The following is a 25,449-nucleotide window of genomic DNA, read 5'->3' as shown; positions in this document are numbered from 1 at the left end:
GTGCTGCTGGAGTTTTTAAATACTGTGTCCCCTCACTGTCCACTCTATTAGACACTCCTACCGTGTTGGTCCACCTTGGAAAGTCAGAGACGATAGCTCATCTGCTGCTGCACCGTTTGTGTTGGTCATCCTCTAGTCCTTCATCAGTGGTCACAGGACACTATTATATTTATATATATATATATATATATATATATATATATATATATATATATATATATATATATATATATATATATAATGTACACATAAGGGTGGTGGATGATATATATTTTGGATATGAAAAAACATTGTATGTTCAAAATAGTAACTTTAGATGATAAAGCAAATTTTCTTAACTTTTTTACAAGTTAATGTAATAAGAAGTTTAGAAGTTTAGCCCCACCCAATCATTCTACAGCAGTTTAGCCCAGCCTATTCATCCTACAGCAGTTTAGCCCCACGCAATCATTCTATAGCAGTTTAACCCCACCCTTATGTGTATATATAGGCAGTCTGTGGTGTGCATGCCTAGGTGGCTTGGCTTTATACACCTGTGGCCATGAAAGTGATTGGAACACCTGAATTCAATTATTTGGATGGGTGACTGAATACTTTGGGCAATATAGTGTATATATCAACATTAATGCTGCCTTCACAGATGTGTAAATCACCAATGCCATGTGCACTAATGCACATCTATTCCATCATGAATACTGGCTTTTGAACTGTGCACTGATAACAAGCTGAGTGGTCTTTAGCCTGGTGGACACAGCGTCCATGATTTCAAAAAATCACCTCAGTCCATTTTAAAAGCACTCAGGCCCAGAGAAAGCAGCAGTATTTCAAGATCTGGTTCGTATATGGTTTCTTCTTTCCATTTTAGAGTTTTAACTTGCATTTGTGCATGCAGTGACAAACTGTGTTCACAGATACTGGTTTCTGGAAGTGTTCCTGAGCCCATGCAATGATTTCCACTACAGAATCATGTGTGTTTTTAATGCAGTGCTGCCTGAAGGCCCAAAGATCATGGATAGCAAATACTGTTTTTTTTGGCTTTGTGCCTTGCATACAGAGATTTCTCCAGATTCTCTGAAACGTTTAATGATATTAGTAGCATAGATGATGAAAAGCAAAAGTTCTTTGCTATTTTATATTGAAAAACATTAATCTTGAATTGTTGTACTATTTGATCATGCAGTCTTTCACGGAGTGGTGAACCCCTCACTTTTACTTCTGAAAGACTCAGCCTCTCTGAGATACTTTTTATACCCAATCATGTTACTGACCTGTTGCCAGTCAACCACCAGGTGTTTTATTAGCATTACATTACATAACTTTAGCAGCCTTTTGTTGCCCCCGTCCCAGCTTTTTGGAACATGTTGCTGGCATGAATTCAAAACAGGCATGTATTTTTGATAACACAATACAATTTCTCAGTTTCAACATTTATTATGTTGTCTTTGTACTATTTTCAATCAAATGCATGGTTAAATGATTTGCACATCATTGTATTTTATTTTCATATGCATGTTGCACAGCTTCCCAACTTTTTTGGATATGGGATTGTAATAATAGTATTTATCTATATGCTTTGTCATACTTATCCAATCACAATAAGCCACTTTAACTTGCATTCTTGATTATGAACAGTACATAAAGAGGTTATATTGAAGTACTGAACTCTTGTTCTTCTGAAGTACTAGTCTTGTTCAGCTAGACTGTACTTGTGCTACATATTCTAGCTCACTCAGATGACACCTTCACATCTGTATTGTTGTGTGACTGTGGCATTTCTCAGTGTCTGCTGGGACCTGCAGTCTGAGTCTGAGTTTTAGCGTAGCGGCTAAATGGGATGGCTCGGCTTGGCAGGGTGCATGTCTGCGGTGAATCGTGCCTAATAGTTAATTCTCTGGTATTTTAGGCCCTAAATGCAACATTCTGTCCTCACAGTCACTCCACAACTTAACATACATTCAGTATTCACCAGAAGAGGGAGCCTGTCCCCTACAGTCAGTAGAGGGAACTGGAGGAGTCAAATCATACAGTAGAACAGGCAGAATTTACAATTTGTTAGGAAATCACTGCCAGACTGAAAGACAAGCTCTGCAATAAACACCTTAATGAACATGCAGTTAATGGGACAGTTTGGACAAATATGTCCCATTAACTCAAAATAACCCAAGACATGTTGGGGGGGCTGGGGCGGCACGGCCTCACAGCGAGGAGGGCCTGGGTTCGATTCCCCGGCCGGGTGACCAGGGTCCTCTCTGTGTGGAGTTTGCATGTTCTCCCCGTGTCTGCGTGGGTTTCCTCCGGTTTCCTCCCATAGTCCAAAGACATGCAGCCAGGCCAATTGGACATGCTAAATTGCCCCCTGGGTGTGAGTGTGTGAGTGACTGTGTGAGTCTGTGTCTGACCTGTCCAGGGTGTTTTCTGCCCGAAGACTGCTGGGATAGGGATCCAGCACCCCCCTGGGATGGATGGATGGATGGATGGATGGATGGATGGATGGATGGATGGATGGATGGATGGATGGATGGATGGATGGATGTATGGATGTATGTATGTTCTGGAGCTGCTAGGCTAATGTAGCTAACAAGTATGTGCACCCATTAGCATGGTACAAACTGCCCCTGCTTATCCATGTCAAACTGTTAAGTAATCATTAATAGACTTGATTATGTAATGTCTAACTGTAATGACTCAGTGTTATCTATAAACATATAAACAAGTACATTAGCATAGCTATAAACAGTAGTTGCCATCATAGTAGATACTGAATAATTCACAGTAAATACTGTAGAATTCATAGTAGAGACTGAATAATTAATAGTAGGTACTGAATAATTTATAGGATTTACTGAATAATTCATAGTAGGTAGTGAGCAATTCATAGAAAATAGTAAGCAATTCATAGTAGATACTGAATAATAATTAATAGTAGATACCGAACAATTCAGTAGATACTGAATAATCATTAATATTAGAAATTGAACAATTCAGTGGATACTGAATAATTTGTAGAAGTTACTGAACAATTCATAGTAGGCAGTGAACACTGAATAACTGTAGATACTGAATAACTCATAGTACATACTAAATAATTCATAGCAGGTACTGAATAATTCATAGTGGATACTGAATAACTCATAGGAGATACTGAATAGTTCATAATAAGTACTGAATAATTCATAGGAGATACTGAATAAATCAGTAGATACTGAAAAATTCATAGTAGGCAGTGAACAATTCAGTGGATACAGAACAATTCATAGTAGGTACTGAATAATTCATGGTAGGTGCTGAATAATTCATGGGAGATACTGACTAATTCATAGTAGATGCTGAAGAATTCAGTGCATACTAAATAATATGTAGTTGATACTGAAAAAGATACTGAATAGCTCATAATACATGCTAAATAATTCATAGCAGGTACTGATTCATAGTAGATACTGAATAATTCATTGTGGGTACTGAATAATTTGTAGTAGATACTGAACAATCCATAGTAGGTACTGAACAATTAATCGAATATACTAAGCAATTCATAGTAGATACTGAACAATTCAATTGCAGATATGGAATAGCTCATAATACATACCAAGTAATTCATAACGGGTACTGAATAATTTGAAGTAGATCCTAAACAATTCATAGTAGGTACTGAATAATACATAGTAATTGCTAAATAATTCATAGTAGATATTGAATAATTCATAGTATGTACTGAATAATTAATAGAAGATACTTAACAATTCATAGTAGATACTGAAATTCATAGTAGATACTGTTCGACATTGTTAGCTAGAAACATGCACAAAGATGTTTAATTTCAAAACGCTGGTTTATTTGAATAATTCTGAAAGCAGTACTACAGGTTGAATAAGTTGACAATATGAAACAGAATAGAACTAGAAATAGATTTAAAGGATTAAAATATTTGCATTAGCATAGTTAAAAAATAATAATAATGATCAAATCATATTTTTGATAAATACACAGATAAATCAATAACAGCAAATAATTATGCACATAAATTACTGTACATCTGGATGCATATACTTTAAACATACATGCATGCAGAATAGCATATTCTGTTCATGCATATTCATAGCACATTCTGTTCTACATCCTATTCATGCTACAATGCTATCACACTAACAGAAGTAAACAGAGCCATATCATCGCTGTGCTAATTTACTTATAACTCCATTTTTACATTTTTGTTTACATCATTTGAAAATTCCAGCTTTTCATTTCTTGATGACTGCACTAAAAAGTGCTGCTCTAAACTCACTTTATGTAAATGCATCCATAATTTTCATATGAATTCAAGAAATAGTATTATGTCAACACTGTTTTGTCCTTTAGCTTACTTATGTCTGGCAGAAATGGTGCTGATGCAACATATTTTGACTTTGTATTCTATTTTATTTTAATACTTTGAATATTAATATTGAATATTATTTGATATTACATTTTGAACTTCAAAACTTTTCAAGACTTTACTATTACACTAACAGATTTTAACCCTTTACAGCATAATTTAGGAAATATATATGAAAAACAATAAAATAGGTTTTCCTGTTGAAAATGTTATAATTATTAGAAGTATTTTTTTATATTTTTAAAAGTTTCGGTTGGGGAGTTCTTGGGAAGAAGGCATACTTTTCATTTTGTTGCCATATAGCAACAGCATGTCACAATGTGGTCTGTAAGCACAGAATGAAAGTGAATTCATGTCCTGCCATAGGAAACATTTATCTTTGAGGCAAGACAAGAAAACATGACAGCATAAAAGCCATATATGTATGAATGATTTAAAAACAGAAAAGTATAAAAATAATTATAATGATTAAAACAACATCAGCTTGGTGTCCAACGAGAGCATATTCAATACTGCAGTTCCATTGGTGCATGCTGTTGCCTTATGGCAACAATGTTATTTTTGCAAATTTTTTAAGACAAATAAAATCTAACGAAGCTTTATTTATGAAAAAGAAATTATAACCTTCCAATGATTGTGTTTTTGTCTTGATTAGTAGTTGTGTGTAAACATGGAATTATACGTCTGTTTATGGTTTGGGAGCTATTCAGGAGCTAGACATCAACATGTGAACTGTGTGAAAAGAGGTACAGACTCAATTTCGAAAGTATGTGATCAGATGAAAGTCTACCAAGTTACACATAAAGCCCCCAATTTTCCCTAAGAAAAAAGAAATAAAACAAGCTTTTACATTGTACTTGATAAATTAATGCAACAATATGCCATAAAGGGTTTTTAACATTTCTTCCTTGTGCTATTAAAAGGAGATTCCAAACCTCCACATAATTGAATTTTTGAAATGTAGACAAAGTCATTCAGAGTGGTTTGCTTGGATATGATGCATTTTATAGAATTTAGTGATTTCCTTACAGTGGTGGTGATAGGAACCATTTGCCGCCATGTCTACAACACAAAAGGACTAGTGAACTTACACGTGCCTTCTAAGTTTTATATGGAATGTTTATGATGGGAAAAGAGTGATAAATATGGAAAAAACAAGATTTCTACTTGCCTTCTTTTCAAAATTATTGTAAAAACATAAATGCCCTCAATAATCTGATCATAATCTAATTTCTGTGGTTATCTGATTATTCAAATGGTTGTATAAACCATCCATTTAGAAATCCAATACAGAGGCTGGATTTTAGCTCAGTAATCAGATTTCTCAGTGCATGTAAACTCTTACTCTGATTTCTTTCGGATTTCTCAGTCTCAGACGGCGGTATCAGAAATAAGCAAGCAGCGTTACTGCAAGATGCAGCAAAACGCTTTTGGAATGAAAACCGAATCCGACTTTATGAAATGAAGTATTTAAATATTCTTCATCTTCTAGATGATGTATGTCAATATTTTCAGATAAATTAATGTATTTAAAAAAAGTATGAAGTTTGAGTTTTACATTACGTTTATGTCTTCTTCTATGAGTTTATCGGCCGGTTACAAAGCAGAAATCTGATTACTGTCTGACTCATGTAAGCCCAGAGTTTTCCCATTATCTGATTACCTAAGAGCATGTCAATGCATTAATTGGAATATTTACAAAATAATCTTTTTTGCCATTATCAGATTATTAATTGCTCAGTGTTTCAGGCTTCAGGCAATGTATTCATACTCATTTCATGTAATAACTTACTCTCTGCAATTAAACATTTTACATCAAACCACTCTGAATGACTTTGTTTATGTCTTTCTATTTCATGATGCAGAAATTTTGAAAAACCACTGGATATGGTTTTGTAGATGTTAACTTTACCTTTGATATTAATGATATTCCTATTATTAACACAGCGATAAAGGGACATTAGCTTAAGACCTTATCACAACATTATATCTTTCTTTTACTCATCAGGTTATCATAGGTGGAGAATCCATCTGGCGTATAGTCCTCATGTTCTTCTCCGTTTTTCTCATCGTCTATATCATTTTCTATCTCCTCTGGGTGATTATAAGCATCAGTCACCTCCCAAGGGGCCCTGGCCTCATAGTCTTCTGGTTCTGCATAAATGGCTTCAGCAGTGTAGTCCTCAGACAGACCAAGCAGGTCCTTCTGAGATGTTTCTATGGGTTCTTCTTGAGAATAAGTCATGCTCTCCAGAGGATCAGGAAGTGGACCAAGCTCGTGTATGTAGTCTTTGATGCCATGCTGGCGGGCTTTTTGGTCATTTTTTGACTCATTTTGACCGCGAAGTTTGCTAATGCTAGCATAAAGAGGCTCCTGGGCTTGAGGGGTTGAAGAGGAAGTAGAAGAAGGGCAGCTATTGATACTCCTTACTTGGCCCTTGTTTGGAGGTTCAATGGAGTTCAGTGACAAGCTCCTGAAGTTTGGGGTCAGTTTTTTTAATGAGCGCTGCTTTGGGCCAGAAGAAAGCATGGCATCCTGGCCTGCACAGTCAGATGATGTGTGGTTTACTGTACTGTAAACACATGTGTCATCCATGCTTTGTGGAGCGGGATCTGCTTTTTTTGAGTTTTTGGGTTTATTTGCTGGTTTTTCGGCCGACGGAAGGTTCTGGATGGCGTCGCTGATGATTCTGAAGATGCTTTCTCCATTGGTGGTTGTAAACTCAAAGCTTCCCTCACCAGTTTGACACCTGCGACCGGCCTCAAAGGAGAACGACAGCTGGAGAGGAAAAAAAGAGGGAACAGAAACGTTAACGTTTCTATTTTCTGCAGGCTGAAGTTTGCCTACATCTTATAGAGTGATTCTAAAAGCAAGCTGTTGATCTCCCTCAGGAGAAAAGTCATGCAAATACAAATGAGAACGTCCTCAGAATGAGAGATTACAAAATGAACCTTCATTACCACAACAGAGCCACAGTTCTTGAATGGAATTGCATTCTTGAATAGATATCATTGCTGACATAAAAAACTGTGTAGCTCTGTATTTTTTTCAAAATTTTAAGACTTTTAAAAGGCTCAACAAACAACAAAACAAGCTAAGTTGGGCGTAATTCATAGACATTGATTTTGATAGCTCCTATTAGCCAAACATTAGTCAGTAGCTCACTTAGTGGGGCATTTATCATAGATAAGTAATTAATAGCTGATACTGATAGTCAACTATTGATAACTAACATTTTACATTGTTATGTTGATATGAAAATTAAATTTAAACAGAGATTCAACTCTGAAGTTGCATTTTATTATTGATTCAAAAAGACTTAACAAACAATATGAAATCTACATTGATTACAGCAGCTGACTAACATTGCAATTTCATCACCAGCTGATTGCCAAAGCAGTTTTGCCCCCTGGCTGCACGCAGACCCAGTAATGTTTGTAAAGAGGAAATTCCCAGGTTTCTATAGTTCCAGGATTTTACATTTTGGGAGTTTTATATTCACATGACTTAATTAAAACAGTGACGAAAGACACTTCTGTTCTGGAAACTTTGGCCATAATCTCCCAACACAGTGATTATGTGAAAATAAGGTTAATAAAGTGACCATTTCTGAGATATTAGCCTTTTTTATGACAACCATGAGATACAAAACTACATGTCAAAGAAACACCTCCAGCTTACCCTGTCCTGCCCGAATTTCCGGATGAAGCAGTACGGCCAGGAGAGGATGACCTGTTTGGTTTTACAGTCCTTTAGGAGAATGCAGTCATCATGTGGGGTCAGAAAGTATTCGCCGTACAGTTTACACCGGATTGCCGCTTCTGTGTCCATTGCAATGACCAGGAAATCTCGTGCTACAACAGAAAGAGAGGAGTATGTTAAGGACCACACTGCTTAGTTAAACACGCAGTGTGCTGAAATATGTTTAAATCTTTTAAATTTCAAATCTCCTGCAGTGTCACCAAAAGGCCCTTCCTAATCTCACATGTAGAAGTTCAGCCTAGAGGTGGAGTGAAGCTTCAGCCAGGCCTCATGTGTAAAAGTGCTAAAGCAGCTTGTTGATGATGCCCAGCATTACTCATTGGTATGGCATGGAAACCACATGGTAACAACTGAACACAGACTGACCTGTTCATTTGGTGATCACTGGGTACTTAGCTAGTAAGTGGTCATTCCTATGTTCCTATGACCCTTTATTTGCACTTTAAAATTACTTTAAATGTATACAAAACAGCGGTATGTTTCAGTGCCCTATGTTCCTCAGGATCTGTGTTCCCTCTTTGTAATTTGGAAAACTCAAAGTCCTATATCCCCAGAGTCTATATCAGTATAAATGTAATATTTTATATTAGTTCATATTCCCAGGGTCATATGTCAATATATTTCTACATTCCCAGAGTCATAAGTTCTTAGTACTGTATATTTCCAGTGTCCTATATTCCCAGCGTCTTATATTCCCAGGCCCTTGTATTCCCAGGGTCTCATATTCCAGGGTCCTATATTCCAAAAGTCATATATACCCAGAGTCCTATATGTCCAGGCTCTTATATTGCTAGGGTTCTGTATTTCCAGGGTTCTATAATTCCTGGGTCTTATATTCCTAGGGCCCTAAATTCCCTGGGTTCTATATTCCCAATATTCCTTGTTCCCAGGGTCTTTTATTCAAGTGTCCTATGTTCCCATGGCTGTATTTAGCCATCACCCCAAGTTTTAGCCCCATGTTCCGAACAAACCCATTTGGAACTTGGATAGGTCAATTTAGCAACACTGTCATCTCATTAAGAATAAATTTCTTTTAAAACACTGGAGGGTAAATATGTAGGGAAGGGCTCAATGCCCATGTCCCCAGCTCCCTTTCCACACTGCTAGATGCCTTTTTTGCACAAGACTGTGTTATTGAAAGAGCCTGTGGGGCATCCTCCTCCCCTGAGATAACTCTGTAATTCAGAATTGGATGGATGTCTGCAGGAGAAGAGCAAAAAGCAAGGTCCATCTGAACTTGGCCTTTGTTCATTCAGCGGATATTCACAGCTGTCACTCTCTGAAGAGTACAAAGAGGTCTTTTTTACTTTCCTCTGTGCGTTTCTAGACGAAGCGGGTGCAGGTCCAGCTGGCCAGGTGCCCAGCAGGCCCAGAAGAACATCAGATTTATTTGTTTTCCTTTTCTGCTCAGCTGTTTTCAGCACTGCCCCCCAGAGATAGCAGCCCGGCGGCACGTCTGGAGGCATGGCCCGAGTGCCAAGCCCAACTAAAGAGATAATCATGCCATGGCAGAGTTTGCATGTGTTGCTTAACCTGGACTACCCTCTGAGCTCCTATAGCTTTAGATTACCCACAAGGCTTTGCAGTCAGGGGGGAACTCGATTACTCTGCAAAGGATTTCACTTCAATCAGGTGGCCTCCTCTTTGAGTGGAATAAGGGAAGTGTTTTGTTTCTTATTTTGCACAATTGCACTGCTCTTTCATTTCATCCTCCGATGCTCAGTGACAGGATTTTCTTTATTTTTTTCTCCCCCTACAGATAATGTCTGTCTATTTTTAAGACAGTTTCACTTGGAAGTCGCCTTTGATTTCAGCAAAAAGCTGCTGTCAAGGACACTTTCTTAATGCCTTGTTCTGGTTACGTGGCTTCAAGCCTTTTCACACAGGCACCGCAGTGCATATTCATGCGTGCCTGATGCATCTTCATGCTTATATGGCACGTTAGTGCACAAGCCTCATCTGTATTCTCACATGCTCCCAAGAGTGCATATAATCTTCACAGATTGTGCTTAGAACCAATCTTACATGAGCACTAATACTGCCAACATGCAAATAATCAGTCTGTACTATGCATATGTCAGAGACCACACATTTATTTAATTTCTGGTCAAAACAGCCACAAAGTAAAAGAGATAGTTTCACAACTGATTAAAAGCTACAGAGAAATTGGCTCTTAACAACCACCTGGAAGACTTGGTGGACACCAAAACTGCCCTCATCAGATTAATAGCACTTAAAGCTTTCATCTTTGAGAGAGAGGAGAAAATCAAGCTGTTTTAGATCTGAAAACATCCACAGGTGTTTCTGTTCATCCTTCCACTGTGAGAAGTCAACTCAGCGCTATGGGTCTAAATGGATGTGTAGCTGTCAAGAAGGCTCACTGAGAAAAGGAGACAGACACATCAAACAAAGAAGCTGAACAATGGACTGACCTCAACATCACTGACTGTGTTTGATTACTTAAGAAAATGATCAGCCAACTTTTTAGACTGAACTTTGAAAGTGTGCCTGCAGATTTCATGTTTTAAAAAATGTTTTTGATGTTTTTGACACCTTTAGAGCCTATGTGCCGTTCCTGGTTCTATTCTTTATTCCCTCTTTTTGGCATCAATACAACCATGTGCTTTTTTAAAAATCCTTTTATGTTTTTTAACATAACCGCAAATGTTACAAACCTACTGACCACCAGAAAGGCCAAACTCATCTTTTTCAGGGCCTAATTTTTAGGTTTTCAGTGTCAGCATTTACAAGTCCCTGGATGGTGGCCATGTAGTTTTAGTTTGTCCCAATGGACGAGAAGGTTACCTCAATGCGAATTAAAATTGCAGAGAGGAAAACTCTGACAGTTGTGTGTACTTATGCACCAAACAACAGGTCAGAGCATTCTGCCTTCTTGGAGCGAGTGGGCGAGGTTCTGGAAAGGGTCCCCTCTACAGACTCCATAGTCTTTACTGAGAGACTTCAACGCTCATGTTGGCACTGACTGGGAGACCTGGAGAGGCATGATTGGGAAGAACGGCCAGCCCGATCTAAACCCAAATGGTGAATTTTTATTGGACTTCTGTGCCAAGCATGGATTGTCCATAATGAACATCAAGTTCGAATACAGAGCTCCTTGGGTCAGAGGTCAATGATCAACTTTGTTGTTGACTTGGGAACATATGTGGACACTCGGTTAAAGAGAGGTGCTGAGCTGTCAAATGATCACCATCTGGTGGTGAGTTGGATCAGATGACAGGGAAGACTGTTGGTCAGACCTGGTAGGCCCAAGCGAATAGTGAGGGTGTGCTGGAAACCACTGTTGGAGACCCCTCTTCTGAATGATTTCAACTCCCACCTCTGGAAGAGCTTTTCTCATGTCCTGGAGGAGGTAGGGGACATGGAGTCTGAATGGACCCTGTTCAAAATCTCCATTGTGGAATGTGCAAGGCATAGCTGTGGCCAAAAGCTTGAGGGTGCCTGTCAGGGCAGTAACCCAAGAACCCCCTGGTGGAAACCGGTGGTGAGCGAGGCCATCAAGCTGAAGAAAGAGGCCTTTAGGGACTGGATGGCCCGAAGGATTCCCGACTCAGCAGATAGGTACCAACAGGAAAAAAAAGTGGCCGCCACAACAGTGGCAGAAGCAAAATCCAGGGCATGGGAGGAGTTTGGTGAAGCCATGGAAAAAGACTTTTGGTTGGCCTCGAGGAGGTTCTGGACAACTCTCCAGCAACTCAGGAGTGGTCGGGGTGGCTGCACCCAAGCTGTCCTTGGCAGGGGTGGAGAAACACTGACTTCAAATGAGGATATTGTGGGTCGGTGGAAGGAGCACTTCGAGGAGCTCCATAATCTGGGAGACATGCCTCCCTCATGGGAGTCAGAACCAGAGGCTTCTGGCATGTAAAGCTCCATTTCTCTGGTGGAGGTCACTGAGGTAGTTGGCAAGCTCTTCAGTGGCAAGGCACCGGGGGTGGATGAGATTCATCCGGAGATGCTTAAGGCTCTGGATATTGTGGGGCTGTCATGGCTGTCATGGCTCTGCAATGTTGCATGGATCTCAAGAAGAGTACCATTGAACTGGCAGACCAGGGTAGTGGTCCCTATTTTTAAGAAAGGGGACCAGAGGGTGTATGCCAATTGTCAGGGTATCACACTGCTCGGCCTCTCTGGGAAAGTCTATGCCAAGGTGCTGGAAAGGAGACTTTGACCGATAGTTGAACCTCAGATTCAGGAGGAACAATGTGGATTCTGTCCCAGCCATGGAACAATGGACCAGCTTTTCACCCTCTCACAGATTGTTGAGGGGGCATGGGATTTTGCCAACCCAGTCTACATGTGTTTTGTGGATTTGGAGAAGACTTATGACTGGAGTGGTTTGCAGCTGAATGGTAAGCGGTTGGTATGCAGATCAGTATCTCCAAGTCTGAGTCCATGGTCTTAGCCCGGAAAAGTATGGCATGCCCAATCCAAGTAAGGGGAAAGGACTTGCCCCAGGTGGAGGAGTTTATGTATCTCAGGCTTTTGTTCACGAGTGATGGGAAGAGGGATCTTGAGGTCGCTGGGACAGGCGGCAGCAGTAATGCAGTCACTGTGCCAGACTGTACTGCTGAAGAGGGAGCTGAGCCATAAGGCGAAGCTTTCTGTTTACCAGTCGGTTTACATCCCGACCCTCACCTATGGTTATAAGCTGTGGGTAATGACTGAAAGAATGAGATTGTGAATACAAGCGGTGGAAATGAGCTTTCTTTGCAGGTACACCCCCACTGGGAGGCGTCCAGTGGGTGTACCTGCTACTACCTACTGGGACAAGACCGGGCTTGTCCTAGGACCCACTGGAGGGATTATATCTCCAAGTTGGCCTGGGAGCGGCTTGGGGTCCCTGGGAATGAGCTGGAGGAAGTTGCGGGGAACAGGGTCTCCTGGGATTCTCTGCTCTCCCAACTGCTACCTCAACCCTATCTGGACTAAGCGGTTAACGGTGATGATGATGATTATGATGATGATTGTGATAATGATGATGCTTTGTAGTTATACACAGGTGGGTCTTTACATGGAAAAGGCTAAGAACCCCTGCTTTAGGGGGCAGTAATTAGAAACATCTATTTATTTATATGTCTATTTGATTCTCTTTCTTTACTTCAGGTAACAATAAAGTCACTAAGCTCTTTTACTTTACTAATTAGTGTACCATAACTGTTTTTACTATTATTACTTTCTCAAAAGCTTGTAGTGGTTAAAAGGTAGCTAATGCTAACATTGTTAGCATTCATATGTTAGCAGAGCAGGTGTTCATACAACAGTATATAGGATTGTACATTGTTACTGTTGTAACAAAACCTCATCTCCAAAACAGTGACTTTATATCATTACATGTTCATACCATGTAAATGCCAGCTAATGTTTTCAATTGTTAGTAAATGAAATAAACGGATTTATGAGGTTTTGATAGGATAGACATGTGTAATTATACATGATGTGATTGTTTACAGTGCTTAGTGGGGGCAGTAGGGCTTAGTGGAGCTGATCTCAGCTGCTCTGTTGGAGAGACTAATTAGCTGTGGTGAGTTTCAATCAGCGCTGATTGTCAAGACATTGATTAAAAAGCCTCCTAATGACCTCAATTCATCAGTTCATTGTTGAGGACAAACCGAGACACAGGTTGCTCAACCCTCTCTAGCCTTCTATACTTCTACACTGAGCTAGCTAGTAGTAAACCACAGGTTTACTACTCTCTACCATAGAGAAGATGTTTGCGTGAGGGGGTTCAAGAGCTCCAACAAACACCAATCACAGCAAGAGATGGTTTCACCACAGAGACAGTTACTCTTGTCAGTATATCTAATATTTCTCACAATGACATTTACAAGAATATTTACCTTATTTCTAGACATTTTTGCTTGTTTTAAGCATTTTTATATTATTAAAGTGACTCTTTTTCCATTAACAGACTTTACTTGTTTACTTGTTTCAACAAGCAAAAATGCATAGAAATAGGTTGAATAATATTCTAATATTCATACATCAATCTCATAATGAGAAATATATTGATTAGATTTAAGATGTTTACACTTGCTAAAATATGATTTTTGCCATTCAGTTGAGTCTTGATTATGTCTGCATGGTGCTCAGTATAAGCCAAAACTGTCATAGGACCATGTCACCATGCACAAGAATGTTATGACCTCGATCACTTCATTTATAATTTATAAACAACACTACATTTATCTCATCACTATTTTAACCAAAGCACCAGAATCTTCCTTTGGTGTTGCCCTGAGAAAAATACAGGCAGGATTATCTACTGTTATCTACTCTACAAACACAGTGCTGAATCTATATAGATTCACATCTCCATGATTTTTCCAGGCAGATCCCAAGTTTTTTGACCACTGCTACCCCGCCCCACATTTAGTCACCTAGCATGTTTATCCATATCATGCTCCTGGTTCTCATTCAGACTCTCATTTCATTGCAGACTCCACTTCCCAAAATTCCTCAGTTTGTCATATGACTCCAACAACCAATCACAAGCCAACCAACAGATCTCAGTCACGATGCAGATATCCAATATTTTTCATGTCAATGCTGGGGGATTAAATCTGCCTAGTTTAGCATTATAGATGATATAGAGGGTTACAAACAAGTATCACTATGAATTAAATTCATTTTAGCACCATGCTGTTGTTTATATGCTTAATGTTTGCACCATGCAACGTTTAGATGCTCTGAACATGGTTTTGATCATTATTAAGGTTCAGAGCCTTGCCATTTTTGATTCCATTTACAGAAGGATTTGGTGAAAAACCTAGGGCTAGTTTGCAAAAGAATTTTGCATTTTATGAAAATTGGCAAAAAATCTAAGTACAACTAAATTGTCAAAATTCCAAATTAGCTTGAGCCAAGGAAACAGGAACAAATGATTTTGTCTCTAAATGACTGATTAAATGATTGATACACACACTTTCTAAGCCGCCTCTCCCTCAGGGTCGCAGGGGGTGCTGGAGCTTATCTCAGCAGTCATTGGACGGAATGTGGGATACATGGCGGCACGGTAGTGTGGTGGGTAGCACTGTCGCCTCACAACAAGAAGGGTCTGGGTTCAATTCCCTGGCTGGGTGACCAGGGTCCTTTCTGTGTGGAGTTTGTATGTTCTCCCTGTGTCTGGGTGGGTTTCCTCCCCCAGTCCAAAGACATGCAGTCAGGCCAATTGGACATGCTAAATGTTTATTTAAATCAATAAGATGGAGAATTTTTCATGAACTGGCAGTGAAATATTGATATCAGAATCAATAATGAGCCCTAATTAAGACAACTTTATATTTCCCTCAGTGTGTAGATCTACAGGGGATCCAGGACGGCCTTCACTTTCACTCCAAACAGCACAGATACAAACACGAACCGATGAAAATGGTGCAGGTCTCCACAGCTTCTGCTGAAAAGACATTCAGACAGAGGCACTGTAATCACAATCATACAGCGCTACTCTCTCTCACTGCAGGCCAAAAAAAGCAAAACCACTTCCTTCCCCAGCAGGTCGAAGATGTTCAAGCCTTGAGCAGAAAATAAACAGTGCGGCCTCAGAGCCACGTTTACTGCCTCTTTTAGACTGAACCTTACCATCACACCTTCTATCACAGAGCCTGCAGCCATTCACCTTCCCCCAAACATGCTGCCTTGACAGTAAAGAGAAAGGAATGTGTGGAGGTACAATGTTATAACCTTTACTCTACAAAAATTACATCTCAGCAAGTTAAACCAAGTTAAACCTGCTGAATGTATGTACCGTTGCTCATTATGAGCTTGCTTTAAAAAATGTACAATTTGAGTGTTCATGATTCTATATAGAATTCTTAAAGAACTAAAATAAAATTTTATAAAAGTTTTTTTATAAATAATAACAACAACAACAACAAAAAGAAAAATATTAAAAAGGTCACTAACACTATTAGTAATTATAAATTACAATAAAATAATAAACTAAAGCCTTTTTTATATTGTTTACTAAAGTGTTTTTTGTTGAGCTTTAAAACCAGCTCATCTTTTTGCTGATTTAAGTACACAATTTCTATTCATCTGTTTAACACATCGGGGAAAAACGAAACATTAAATATAATATGTGCCATAACTTTTGAACAGGTCACATTTTATGTTTTGGTTTTGTTTCTTAATACGTTAAATTCAGTAAATTTACAATGTGCAGGAGTGTTTCTCTGCAGAGGAAGTGTAACTTATTTACACTTAGAAAATCAACAAAATGTGGAACATTGACTGAGGATGTTGAAATTTTGTGTCACGTAAACACGTCTGTGTTTAAACTAAGCAGTGAGTGTGTATAGACAGAATGGACAGTATTATCCCCGTTACAGAGTAACTGTAGCTCGGCAAGCGTTTCTACGGCCTGTATGAAACTCACTGTTGGTAATTTTCCTGTTGCTGTATTGAAGCGTTGGAGGATTCAGGCTCTGATTGTGCTCAGCTTTTGCTTTGATGTTGAACTCCCAGAGCAAGCGGCGACTTTTCAACTCCAAACACGCTTCGCCGTCCAATCAAATCTGTCGCTTTCAATCCAATTATCACCGAGGCTAACCGCCAGCAGGTGTGTTTTTTATCCTGCTTGGTGCACTAGAGAAGAGCGTCTGATCATGTTTTAGCCTTAAACAGCTTTGTGACAAAAACGTTTAACCTGTTTCAGGTCTTTAAAGTATCACTTCTGTGTTAAAGTGACAGTTTGGCAAAAAAAAACTCATTTCCACCCTTTTTGAAATGCAGTCGGTCAACCAGGATATGTTTGGTTTCTTTAGGTTTAGTGCTGGAGCTACAAGGCTAACGTAGGTGATTAGCAATGGAAGCGTATATGCACCAGGTTTGCATGGTGCTACCTGCATCCCACAGTCATCACTAGCTTTCTGTAGAACCTTTAGATACCACCTTGAGATCCCAGCTGGTGGTCACCTGTTAAACCAGTAAGATCCTTTACACTGTGATATGAAACCCTTAAAACAAGCCAAAACACATAACAAAACCATCAGCATCCAAGAAAAACACTTAATGGTTTTCTATGTTGTTTTTCAGCAGGCCTATGACATGCTGTTGTCTATAAACATGGACTAAAGTACAACGAAGCTAAAAACATTAGTATCCATTTTCATGGATTCGTCAGCTTCTTTCCCATTCCACCTTGAATGGTGCAACAGTTACATTCTGGTGCCTCAGGCACCATTTAAGAATGGCAGAATTTGAACAAGAAGCTGGTGAATGAGAAGCTGATCTCAACCTCGTAAAAGATCAAACATTGAAAGATATTTTAAAAGAAACTATTCTTCTTCTAAGTAAAAGTTTCCTGTCAGAGATGCGAGAAAAGTGGTTATAGCTGGGCTATGATTTACAATGAGACCAATTTTGTGAGGAAAAACGTCACTCTGGTCCTTCTAGAAGTTCTAGTTACTACAAGTTGTAGTCTGAGCAGGTTCTCCTTTATAATGGATCTATTGGAACCAGTGTTTTATATAGACAAACTGGGTGTGCATGGCCCATCATACAGTGATGGAACCAACATTTGTCATTGAAAACATTGACACACCAGAGCAGTGTAAATGCAGTGTAAGACGTGCAGTTAGCCCCATATTAACTGGTTAATTGGTAACATCACTCGTCAGCCACATTGGGCTCATGAAATTAAAGAAACAAACTTCTGACACCAAACATGTCTTTGCTGATTGACTCCATGTTGGGGAAAAGGGGGAAAATTGTACTTGTTTTTTTTTTCTTCCAAATTATCGCTTTAAACATGCTTAGTTCTCCTTGCATTTAAGATGATGGATTTTGATTATGCAGCAAAACAAAGCAACAGATGTTGACAGCGTTCACCTCCACTCAGCTCCAGCAGTGGAGAGTTCAGTGGCAGAATAAAAGATGGTTTAGTTTGTGTTCAAGGACAGTACAGTTTGTTCAGTGGTGCTGTTTAGCTGAATGTTTTCACTCAGAAATGGCCTTGCAGAGCCTTACAAACACCACACACTCTGAATGCTCTAATAGCCTTTCAGGCCGAGGATGCTTCTCTTCCTTTTTATGCCTTTCATTCTTTTTCCGTCAGTGAGAGGATCAGCTCTCCGAGGTGATGTGCTGGATGGTGTTCGACCAGCTCTGTCTGACCGGGTGGATGAATGAAGTGACAGAGAAAGAGAAATGAGGAGTCACTCAGAATAAAAATGTGTCTCATTCGTCTCACGCGCTCTTCTCTGAAACTTGTTCTTAATTCGCTCTCGTTTTTGTTTCTTCCTCTCTCTCTTTCTCTCCTGTTTATTTTCTTTTTCTTTTCTGACTCCTTTTCTCCCTTAGTCCTCTTTCTCTCTCATTTTCTCTCTCCCTCTCTCTCTCTCTGTCTCTTTCTCTTTCTGTCTTCTCCTTCTCGCTCTCTTTCTCATCGTCTCTCTCTTTCTGTCTCTCTCTCTAATCCTCCCTTTCAGATTGCTCTCTCTGTCTGTCTCACTCTCTCAAATCTCTCTCTCTCTGTCTCTTTCAATCTCTGTCTATCTCCTTTGCTCCTATTTCTCTCTGTCTTGCTTTTTTCTTCTCTGTCCCCTCTGTCTCACTCACTCTCTCTCTGTCTCCCTCGCTCCTATTTCTCTTTCTATTTCTCGTTCTTCTCTCTTCCTCTCTCTCAGTCTGGCTCTCCTGCTCTCTCTCTCTCTCTCTCTCTCTCTCTCTCTCTCACACACTTTTTTGTGGGTAAGTTTATGTCCCTCTGCTGCTTGGTTTTATTAGAGATGGTGCTGCAGCATCTGAACACACACAGCTGAGGACGCTCGGCCTACCCAGCAGACTGTAATGGAATCAGGGTCGACCACCTGTGGCCCGAATGGTCATTTTGTCTCAGGCCTGAGGTTCTGAGTCAAAAAACAGGCTGTTTGTCCTTGCAATAGGACAGACTAAAATAAGCTCAACAAACCCTCTCTAAAACACACTCACACTTGCTTGTTTTTATACCATAACAGGACATGCGATCATACAAATGCCACATATATACTTTAATGTATAGTTTAGGAATTTTGGAGCATTTCTATAGGACTGATCAATGCTGCATGTAAATAATACATTATGAAAAGGAACCGGCATTTGAACTCCTGTTCAAAAAAGTTTACAATGTTCAGCTTTTAATGGTCTTAGCAACAAATCGTTATACCTGCAGCAAGTGTTCCCTTTGATTTCTTTTTATATAACTGCATATGAAAGAGTGTGAAGGGAACCACGAATCAATGCTGTGTTTGATTAAACACCATGTCTGCTCATTTTTAGGAAACTAAACAGAACAGAATAGGTCAGGTCAGGTTGAAGGAGGCAAAAGCACAAATTCAAATATGACCACAGGGAACAAGTAGTGAAAAAGCCTAGAGCGCTAGTTAAGAATGTAGCTGTGGTTCTGAATTCCTCCTGAGCACCTGAGGAAGCAGGGTTACATTTTTAGTGTGTGGATAAAGCAACGTCTTAAACGTTGTCTTAAACATCTCATTGGTGATCCATTCATCATGTCCCCATTAAACGGATTCAACATTCATGTACACCAGTTGTAGCTTAGCACTAATGTCACACTAGGCCTCTGGAATTTCGAGATAAGCCAGGGACTGTGTATGGAAGTCGTAGTCTAAGCAGGTTTCAGGCAGTTGTTAGGTTTGTAAAGCAGCAGCAGCAGCTCTATCTCAGAACTCTTTACTGAAAGAGTCGCTGTAAAACTGATACATACAAGTTCAGATATACATTAACCCTTTAAAATCTCTTAGTACATACTAAGGCTTATCATTCAGTGAGTACAGAGACTTCAGTGCAAACTGGCTGAACTATTCTTAGCTTATATAAGGATGTAATAAAACTCTAGGCCTGCCAGTGAGTCCTGGCCATTTAAGGGTATATATGTTTTTACTCCACCAGTGCACCAGTGTTATCTTAGTGCTAACAAACTATTGGAAATCCAGTAGAGGCACTTGCAGAAATGAGCATTGTCATAGACGAGAGTTTGTCAATCATTTCTTGGTCTTGTTTTGACATTTATGGCCCAAATGATGGCCAAATTGTAAGTCATGGTTTACAACAATAATGCAAATACATGTATTTTAAAATTTTATTTAACAATTATATTGTTTGCCATTTTCATACATTGCAAACATATATTTGGTAAATACATTTGGAATATATATTTTTTCCATAAGTGTTACGCAATTGATCCACCATTCGGGCGGGTTTTTCGTGTGTGAAAACAAACCAGTAATAAGGAGACCGTCCTGCATCTAGCCCAGAATCGATTCTGGGTGTGGACTCAAGTGTTCAGAAGAAGGGTGAAAACACCCTAGATGGTGACTACAGGGACTGTACACTTCTAAAGGTTAACCGCTGATAGTTAACAGCTAAGTGAGTCACGGGTGAAGTACTTTAGATAATTGTGACATCATTTGGCTGTGCGCTGGTTGTACAGTACTCAGTATAGATTTCTATTCATAGCTAACATTCTGTTGCATTCCTACTGATCACTAGCTGTGGTACAAAGCTTTGTGGGTTCTAAAACCAACAATGTCACACAGAAATGCTTCTGAAAATAAAGCTGAGGCATGACAAGAGACCACACTGACTTTGCAGAACCCACAGAGAGTGCAGAGGTGTCCACCCATAGAATGTGTCCACCCATAGAACACCTTTCAGCTTGAACCAGGGTGTAGATACATTCCAGAAAGACCACAGTGTCAGTGAAGTGTATCAGGCTTGATAAAATGTTATACATGATATTGATATGATATTGGGCTCTAATATACATGTAGCTGTTTGCTGTTTGAAAGTACTATGAGAAGGCTCCATATGTTTCAATGGAGCCCTGGCTGAAAAGATAAGGCTCTATGTGTGTCGACGGAGTCTGAGGGAGGGGGGCCCTAGTTTCAGGTCCCAGGAGAGAGTTGGGCAGCTCCAAGGATTTATAGACCTCACCACCCAGTGTGAGAAAGCTCTTTAGTCCTGTCACTGAACCAAACAGATTAGTCTGACAAAAGTCAGCAATAAAATCTACATTATGCCTTATAACCGAGACTGAGTATAGCAGTTAGCATAGATCAGCCCATTTGTCTGGAAACCAATTCAGTTCTTATTTAAAGGAAAATAAAGTCAGGTCAGTTTAGATTCTGAGGTAAATTCACAGCTTTTTGAGTTAACTTATATAGCTTATATATGTAGAGTGCACTAACTAAAAATAAATGGTCCAACATTTCAGTATTCACACACAACATGCTGGTTTTGCTGGTGATCAGGCATGCCGCTCCATGCTGTTTCCCTAGCTAGTAGTAAACCAGTTAGCAACAGCATTACTTCAGCAACTGGTATTTTTTATTAGACAGGCCTCTTCTTTGTCAACTTTTAAAACCAGCCTCAAAACCCACTTTTATTCCTTGGCCTTTCATGTAACATAATTTTATTCCTGCATCTTATTTGTGTATGGTTTTATTTATATTTACTTTCTTACTGTTTATAGCTTATATTATTTTATTGGTATGGTTTTATTGGTTTACTGGTCTATATGTCTGTTTTATACCTGCAGTGTTCAGCACTTTGTTGCAGCCTCTGTTGTTTTTAAAGTGCTTTACAAATAAATTTGAGTTGAGTTGAGTTGGTAGTCGAGTACACAGGGAATATGCAAGCAAAAGTACAAATACTTGTAGTAAACCAATGAGTAACAGCACTACTCAGACAACTGGCAGTAGAGAAGCTGCTCTCCCAGTCTGTGGAGGACAAGATACAGTCTTCAAGCTCCAACAGTCACACTGAGCCCTACACAAGTATTCCACACTGTCGCTGCAATGTGAGAGAGATAGGCAAGCTGGGTCTGAATATAGGTTTGTTCCCAGGGTTCTATGCTCCGTATGTTCCCAGAGTCATGCGTTCCCAGGGTCATGTGTTCCGAAATTACAGAGGAAACACAGGGAACTTAACATAGAGCTGTTTTCTAGAAATTTGAATGACAAAATAAAGGGCCCTGGTAATATAAGACCTATTAATATAGGTCCATAGCACTATAGAGCCCTTATATAGGCCTTTGGATATATAGGGACCTGGTACTATAGGACCCTGGGAATATATGACCCTGCGAACATAGGACCCTGGGAATATATGACAGTGGAAAAACAGGCCCCTGGGAACACAGGAACTTGAAACATAGGTCCTTTGAAACGTAAGTGCCTGGGAATATAGAACCCTTGCAATAAAGGACCCTTTGAATTTAAGAATCTGGAAATAAAGTGCCCTGGCACTACAGGACTTTGGAAGTACAGGAACCTTAAAATATAAGAACCTGGGGGGCGCTGGTGAGCAGGCAATGGAGTAGGTTGGGGTTTCTTGAGCTCCGCTGGGAACTTTTAATAAAATATAGCTTGTGGCGTTTTTTTTTAAAACAAAGCCATAGGTTAGTTGTCCGATTGTATATTTAATTCACCCGTTTGCTTTTCATGTGAATTACGCAAATAAATGGCCAAGAATCTACGGCAATTCACGTACACGGGCAGAAACATTGCTAACAGGCCTAGCGCCTCAGGTGATACCCAAGCGACACCCCGCGAGAAAACTTCAGTGATGGCGGAGATGAAAGCCGAGATTCTTTCTTCTTTGAAGGAAGACATCACCACTTTACTAAGGTCTGAGCTGAAAAGTGTACTCGCTGACGAGTTTGCAGGAATGAGGTCTGAGCTTTGTGCCGTTAAGGAAGAAGTGATAGGCAGTGTGGTCGCGCTACGTGCAGACGTGGACAGTGTGAAACAAACCGTGGCTGGAATGGAGCACAGCCTCTCTACATGCTCAGATGAGATCACCACTCTGCAAACAACGGTGCACAAGCTTAGCAAAGATGTAGCTGGTCTGCAGGAGAAATGCGTCGACCTGGAAGGGCGAATGTGGAGATCAAACATCCAAATTCTCAATGTGACTGAGGGTCCTGGCTCGAGCTCGCCTGCTGCGGTTTCTAAGTTACTAAAAGTGGCCCTGCGTATGGAGAAGGAGGTTGTAGTAGACAGGTCGCACCGTGGTCTGCAATCGAGGCAGCAGGGTGGCAAACCCCGTGCTATTGTGGCCCAACTTCACTACTATCAGGACTGTGTGGACATTCTTTGTCGAGCCAGGGAAGCTAGTTCTCTGCAGTATAATGGCACTAAGATTTTCATCTTCCCTGATTATCCACCTAGTATAGCCCGCGCCAGATCAGCATTCAACGAAGTGAAGAACATCCTCCGTGGGCAGAAAGGTACGCGTTTCGTCATGTTTTACGCAACTAGGCTCTGCATTACACATAATGGGACTGAGAAAGAGTTCCAAGACCCAGCGTAGGCAATGGCATATGTCAGGGCCAACATGACACAGACTGGGTAGATAGCTAGCCACGGCTGAAACTTGACGCTCCATTGGTGAGTAACCAAAGGCAAAGGCACACATTGTGGAACTGACTACTCGGACACTACAAATTTCACTGAAGTAAAAAACGAGTGGACTAATGTTGGAGTTGCTCATAACCAAGTGCTTTGCATAATAAGTTTATTTGATCTATAGGCCACTTAGTTATTGTTATTACTATTATTTTCCTGAAGTACTCAGCGGAGCTGCTTGTATCACTAGTTCTCTCCCATAAGCACAGTGTGCTTTTCTTGTTGCATAGGGGTTTCAGAGCACCTTGTTATGTTAGGTGACATGGGTTGGGTTTCTACTGCACCATTGATTATTATTTCTGTTTGTTTAAGGTGTGCTGTGTTATTAGAGATATTAGCGGTTTATTTTCTTTGGTATTGCACTGCACTTATAACTAATATATGACTAGCACATGTCTAACGAGTAAAAAGACAGGTTGCCAGGTAAAATTCACAAGCTGGAATGTGAAATCTTTGAATCATCCGGTAAAACGCAGCAAAGTATTGTCACATTTGAAGCAGATTGGGACAGGAATTGCTTTTTTACAAGAAACTCACCTACGGTTATGTGATCATTCTAGGCTGAGGGGGGGTGGGTTTAATTCTAAGTCAAGGGGAGCTGCAATACTTATTAGTAAATCAGTCCCATTTGTTATGTCAAATGTGGAGGCTGACCCAACAGGCAGGTATATATTAGTAACAGGTAGATTACATAATACTCCAGTGATACTGCTTAATGTGTACGCGCCAAATTGGGATGATAGTTCTTTCTTTACAGCTCTTTTTACCCAATTGCCTAATATGGATACACATCATTTTATCATGGGAGGAGACATGAACTGCAACTTTTCATCTTTAGACTGTAGTCCATCCTCACCTTTTTCCCTTTCAAAGTCTGCTCGGGCAATCAAAACCTTTTTGGACACTTATAAAATTATTGACATATGGCGTTTCCACAATCCAACTTCCAGGAGTTACTCCTTCTTCTCACAGGTTCATAAAACATACTCCCGAATGGATTATTTTTTTCTAGACATGCATCTTTTACACCTAGTTACTGGTTGTGAATATCAGGCCATAGTGATATCAGACCATGCCCAATGGTGATGAATCTAAAAATACCCACAACACACAATGAGTACCGTCCCTGGCGGCTAAATACACTACTACTGGCTGACAAGGATTTGTGAAATTTATTTCAAATGAAATTAATTTTTTCTTGCGACATAATACAACTCCAGGAATGTCTCCTTCATTGATTTGGGAAGCAATGAAGGCATACTTAAGAGGACAAATAATATCGTACACATCTTTTGTAAGGAAAAATCAAATGAGACGCCTGGAGGAATTAACGAAAGAGATTCTGAAACTAGATGCTATAATGGCCCGGTGTCCATCCCCTGATGTGTATAAAAGGAGATTGTTGACACAAACAGAATATAATCTTCTTTCCACAAAACATGCTGAAAATATGATCAATAAATTACGTTGTAGGACATATGAGCATGGTGAGAAGACAGGGAGGAGCCTTGCTCAGCAGTTATGTCAAAAAATAGCAAATCAAACTATTGCCGAAATAAAGGACGAACAAGGTAACATACATATAGATCATTCACAGATTAATAATTGTTTTTTTAAGTTTTATTTAAAATTATATGCTTCCGAATCACCTGAAGACGAGCCCTTGTTGAAATTGTTTTTTGATAAAATTAATACACCTATGATTGATGCGGTAGCTTTAAATCAGCTTGATGAGCCACTGACTAAGGAGGAGTTCTTGGCAGCAGTAAAATCTTTGCAGAATGGGAAGAGTCCGGGTCCTGATGGATTCCCCAGCGAATTTTTTAGGACATTTGCTGGGGAGCTGGCTCCGCTTTTGCTGTCTGTATATGAAGAATCATATAACTCTGGCT

General features: G+C 39.8%; 1 protein-coding gene across 1 annotated transcript in view; it reads right to left on the bottom strand.

Annotated features, from left to right (window-relative positions):
* Positions 1-3,858: 3,858 nt before the first annotated feature.
* The window catches only part of LOC108440564 (docking protein 3), a 38,135-nt gene continuing 16,544 nt past the window's right edge, over positions 3,859-25,449 (bottom strand). The window contains exons 4-5 of the mRNA XM_017719488.2: positions 8,055-8,227; positions 3,859-7,151 (exon numbers count right to left, since the gene is read on the bottom strand). Of these exons, the coding sequence (XP_017574977.2) occupies positions 6,357-7,151; positions 8,055-8,227 (968 nt within the window). The 3' untranslated portion in view covers positions 3,859-6,356. The remainder of the gene's footprint in view (positions 7,152-8,054; positions 8,228-25,449) is intronic.

The sequence above is a fragment of the Pygocentrus nattereri genome, chromosome 18, assembly GCF_015220715.1.
Source record: "Pygocentrus nattereri isolate fPygNat1 chromosome 18, fPygNat1.pri, whole genome shotgun sequence".
NCBI classification, from domain to species: domain Eukaryota; kingdom Metazoa; phylum Chordata; class Actinopteri; order Characiformes; family Serrasalmidae; genus Pygocentrus; species Pygocentrus nattereri.
Note: the sequence above shows the minus strand (reverse complement) of the source record. Positions and strands in the feature narration are given on the sequence as shown.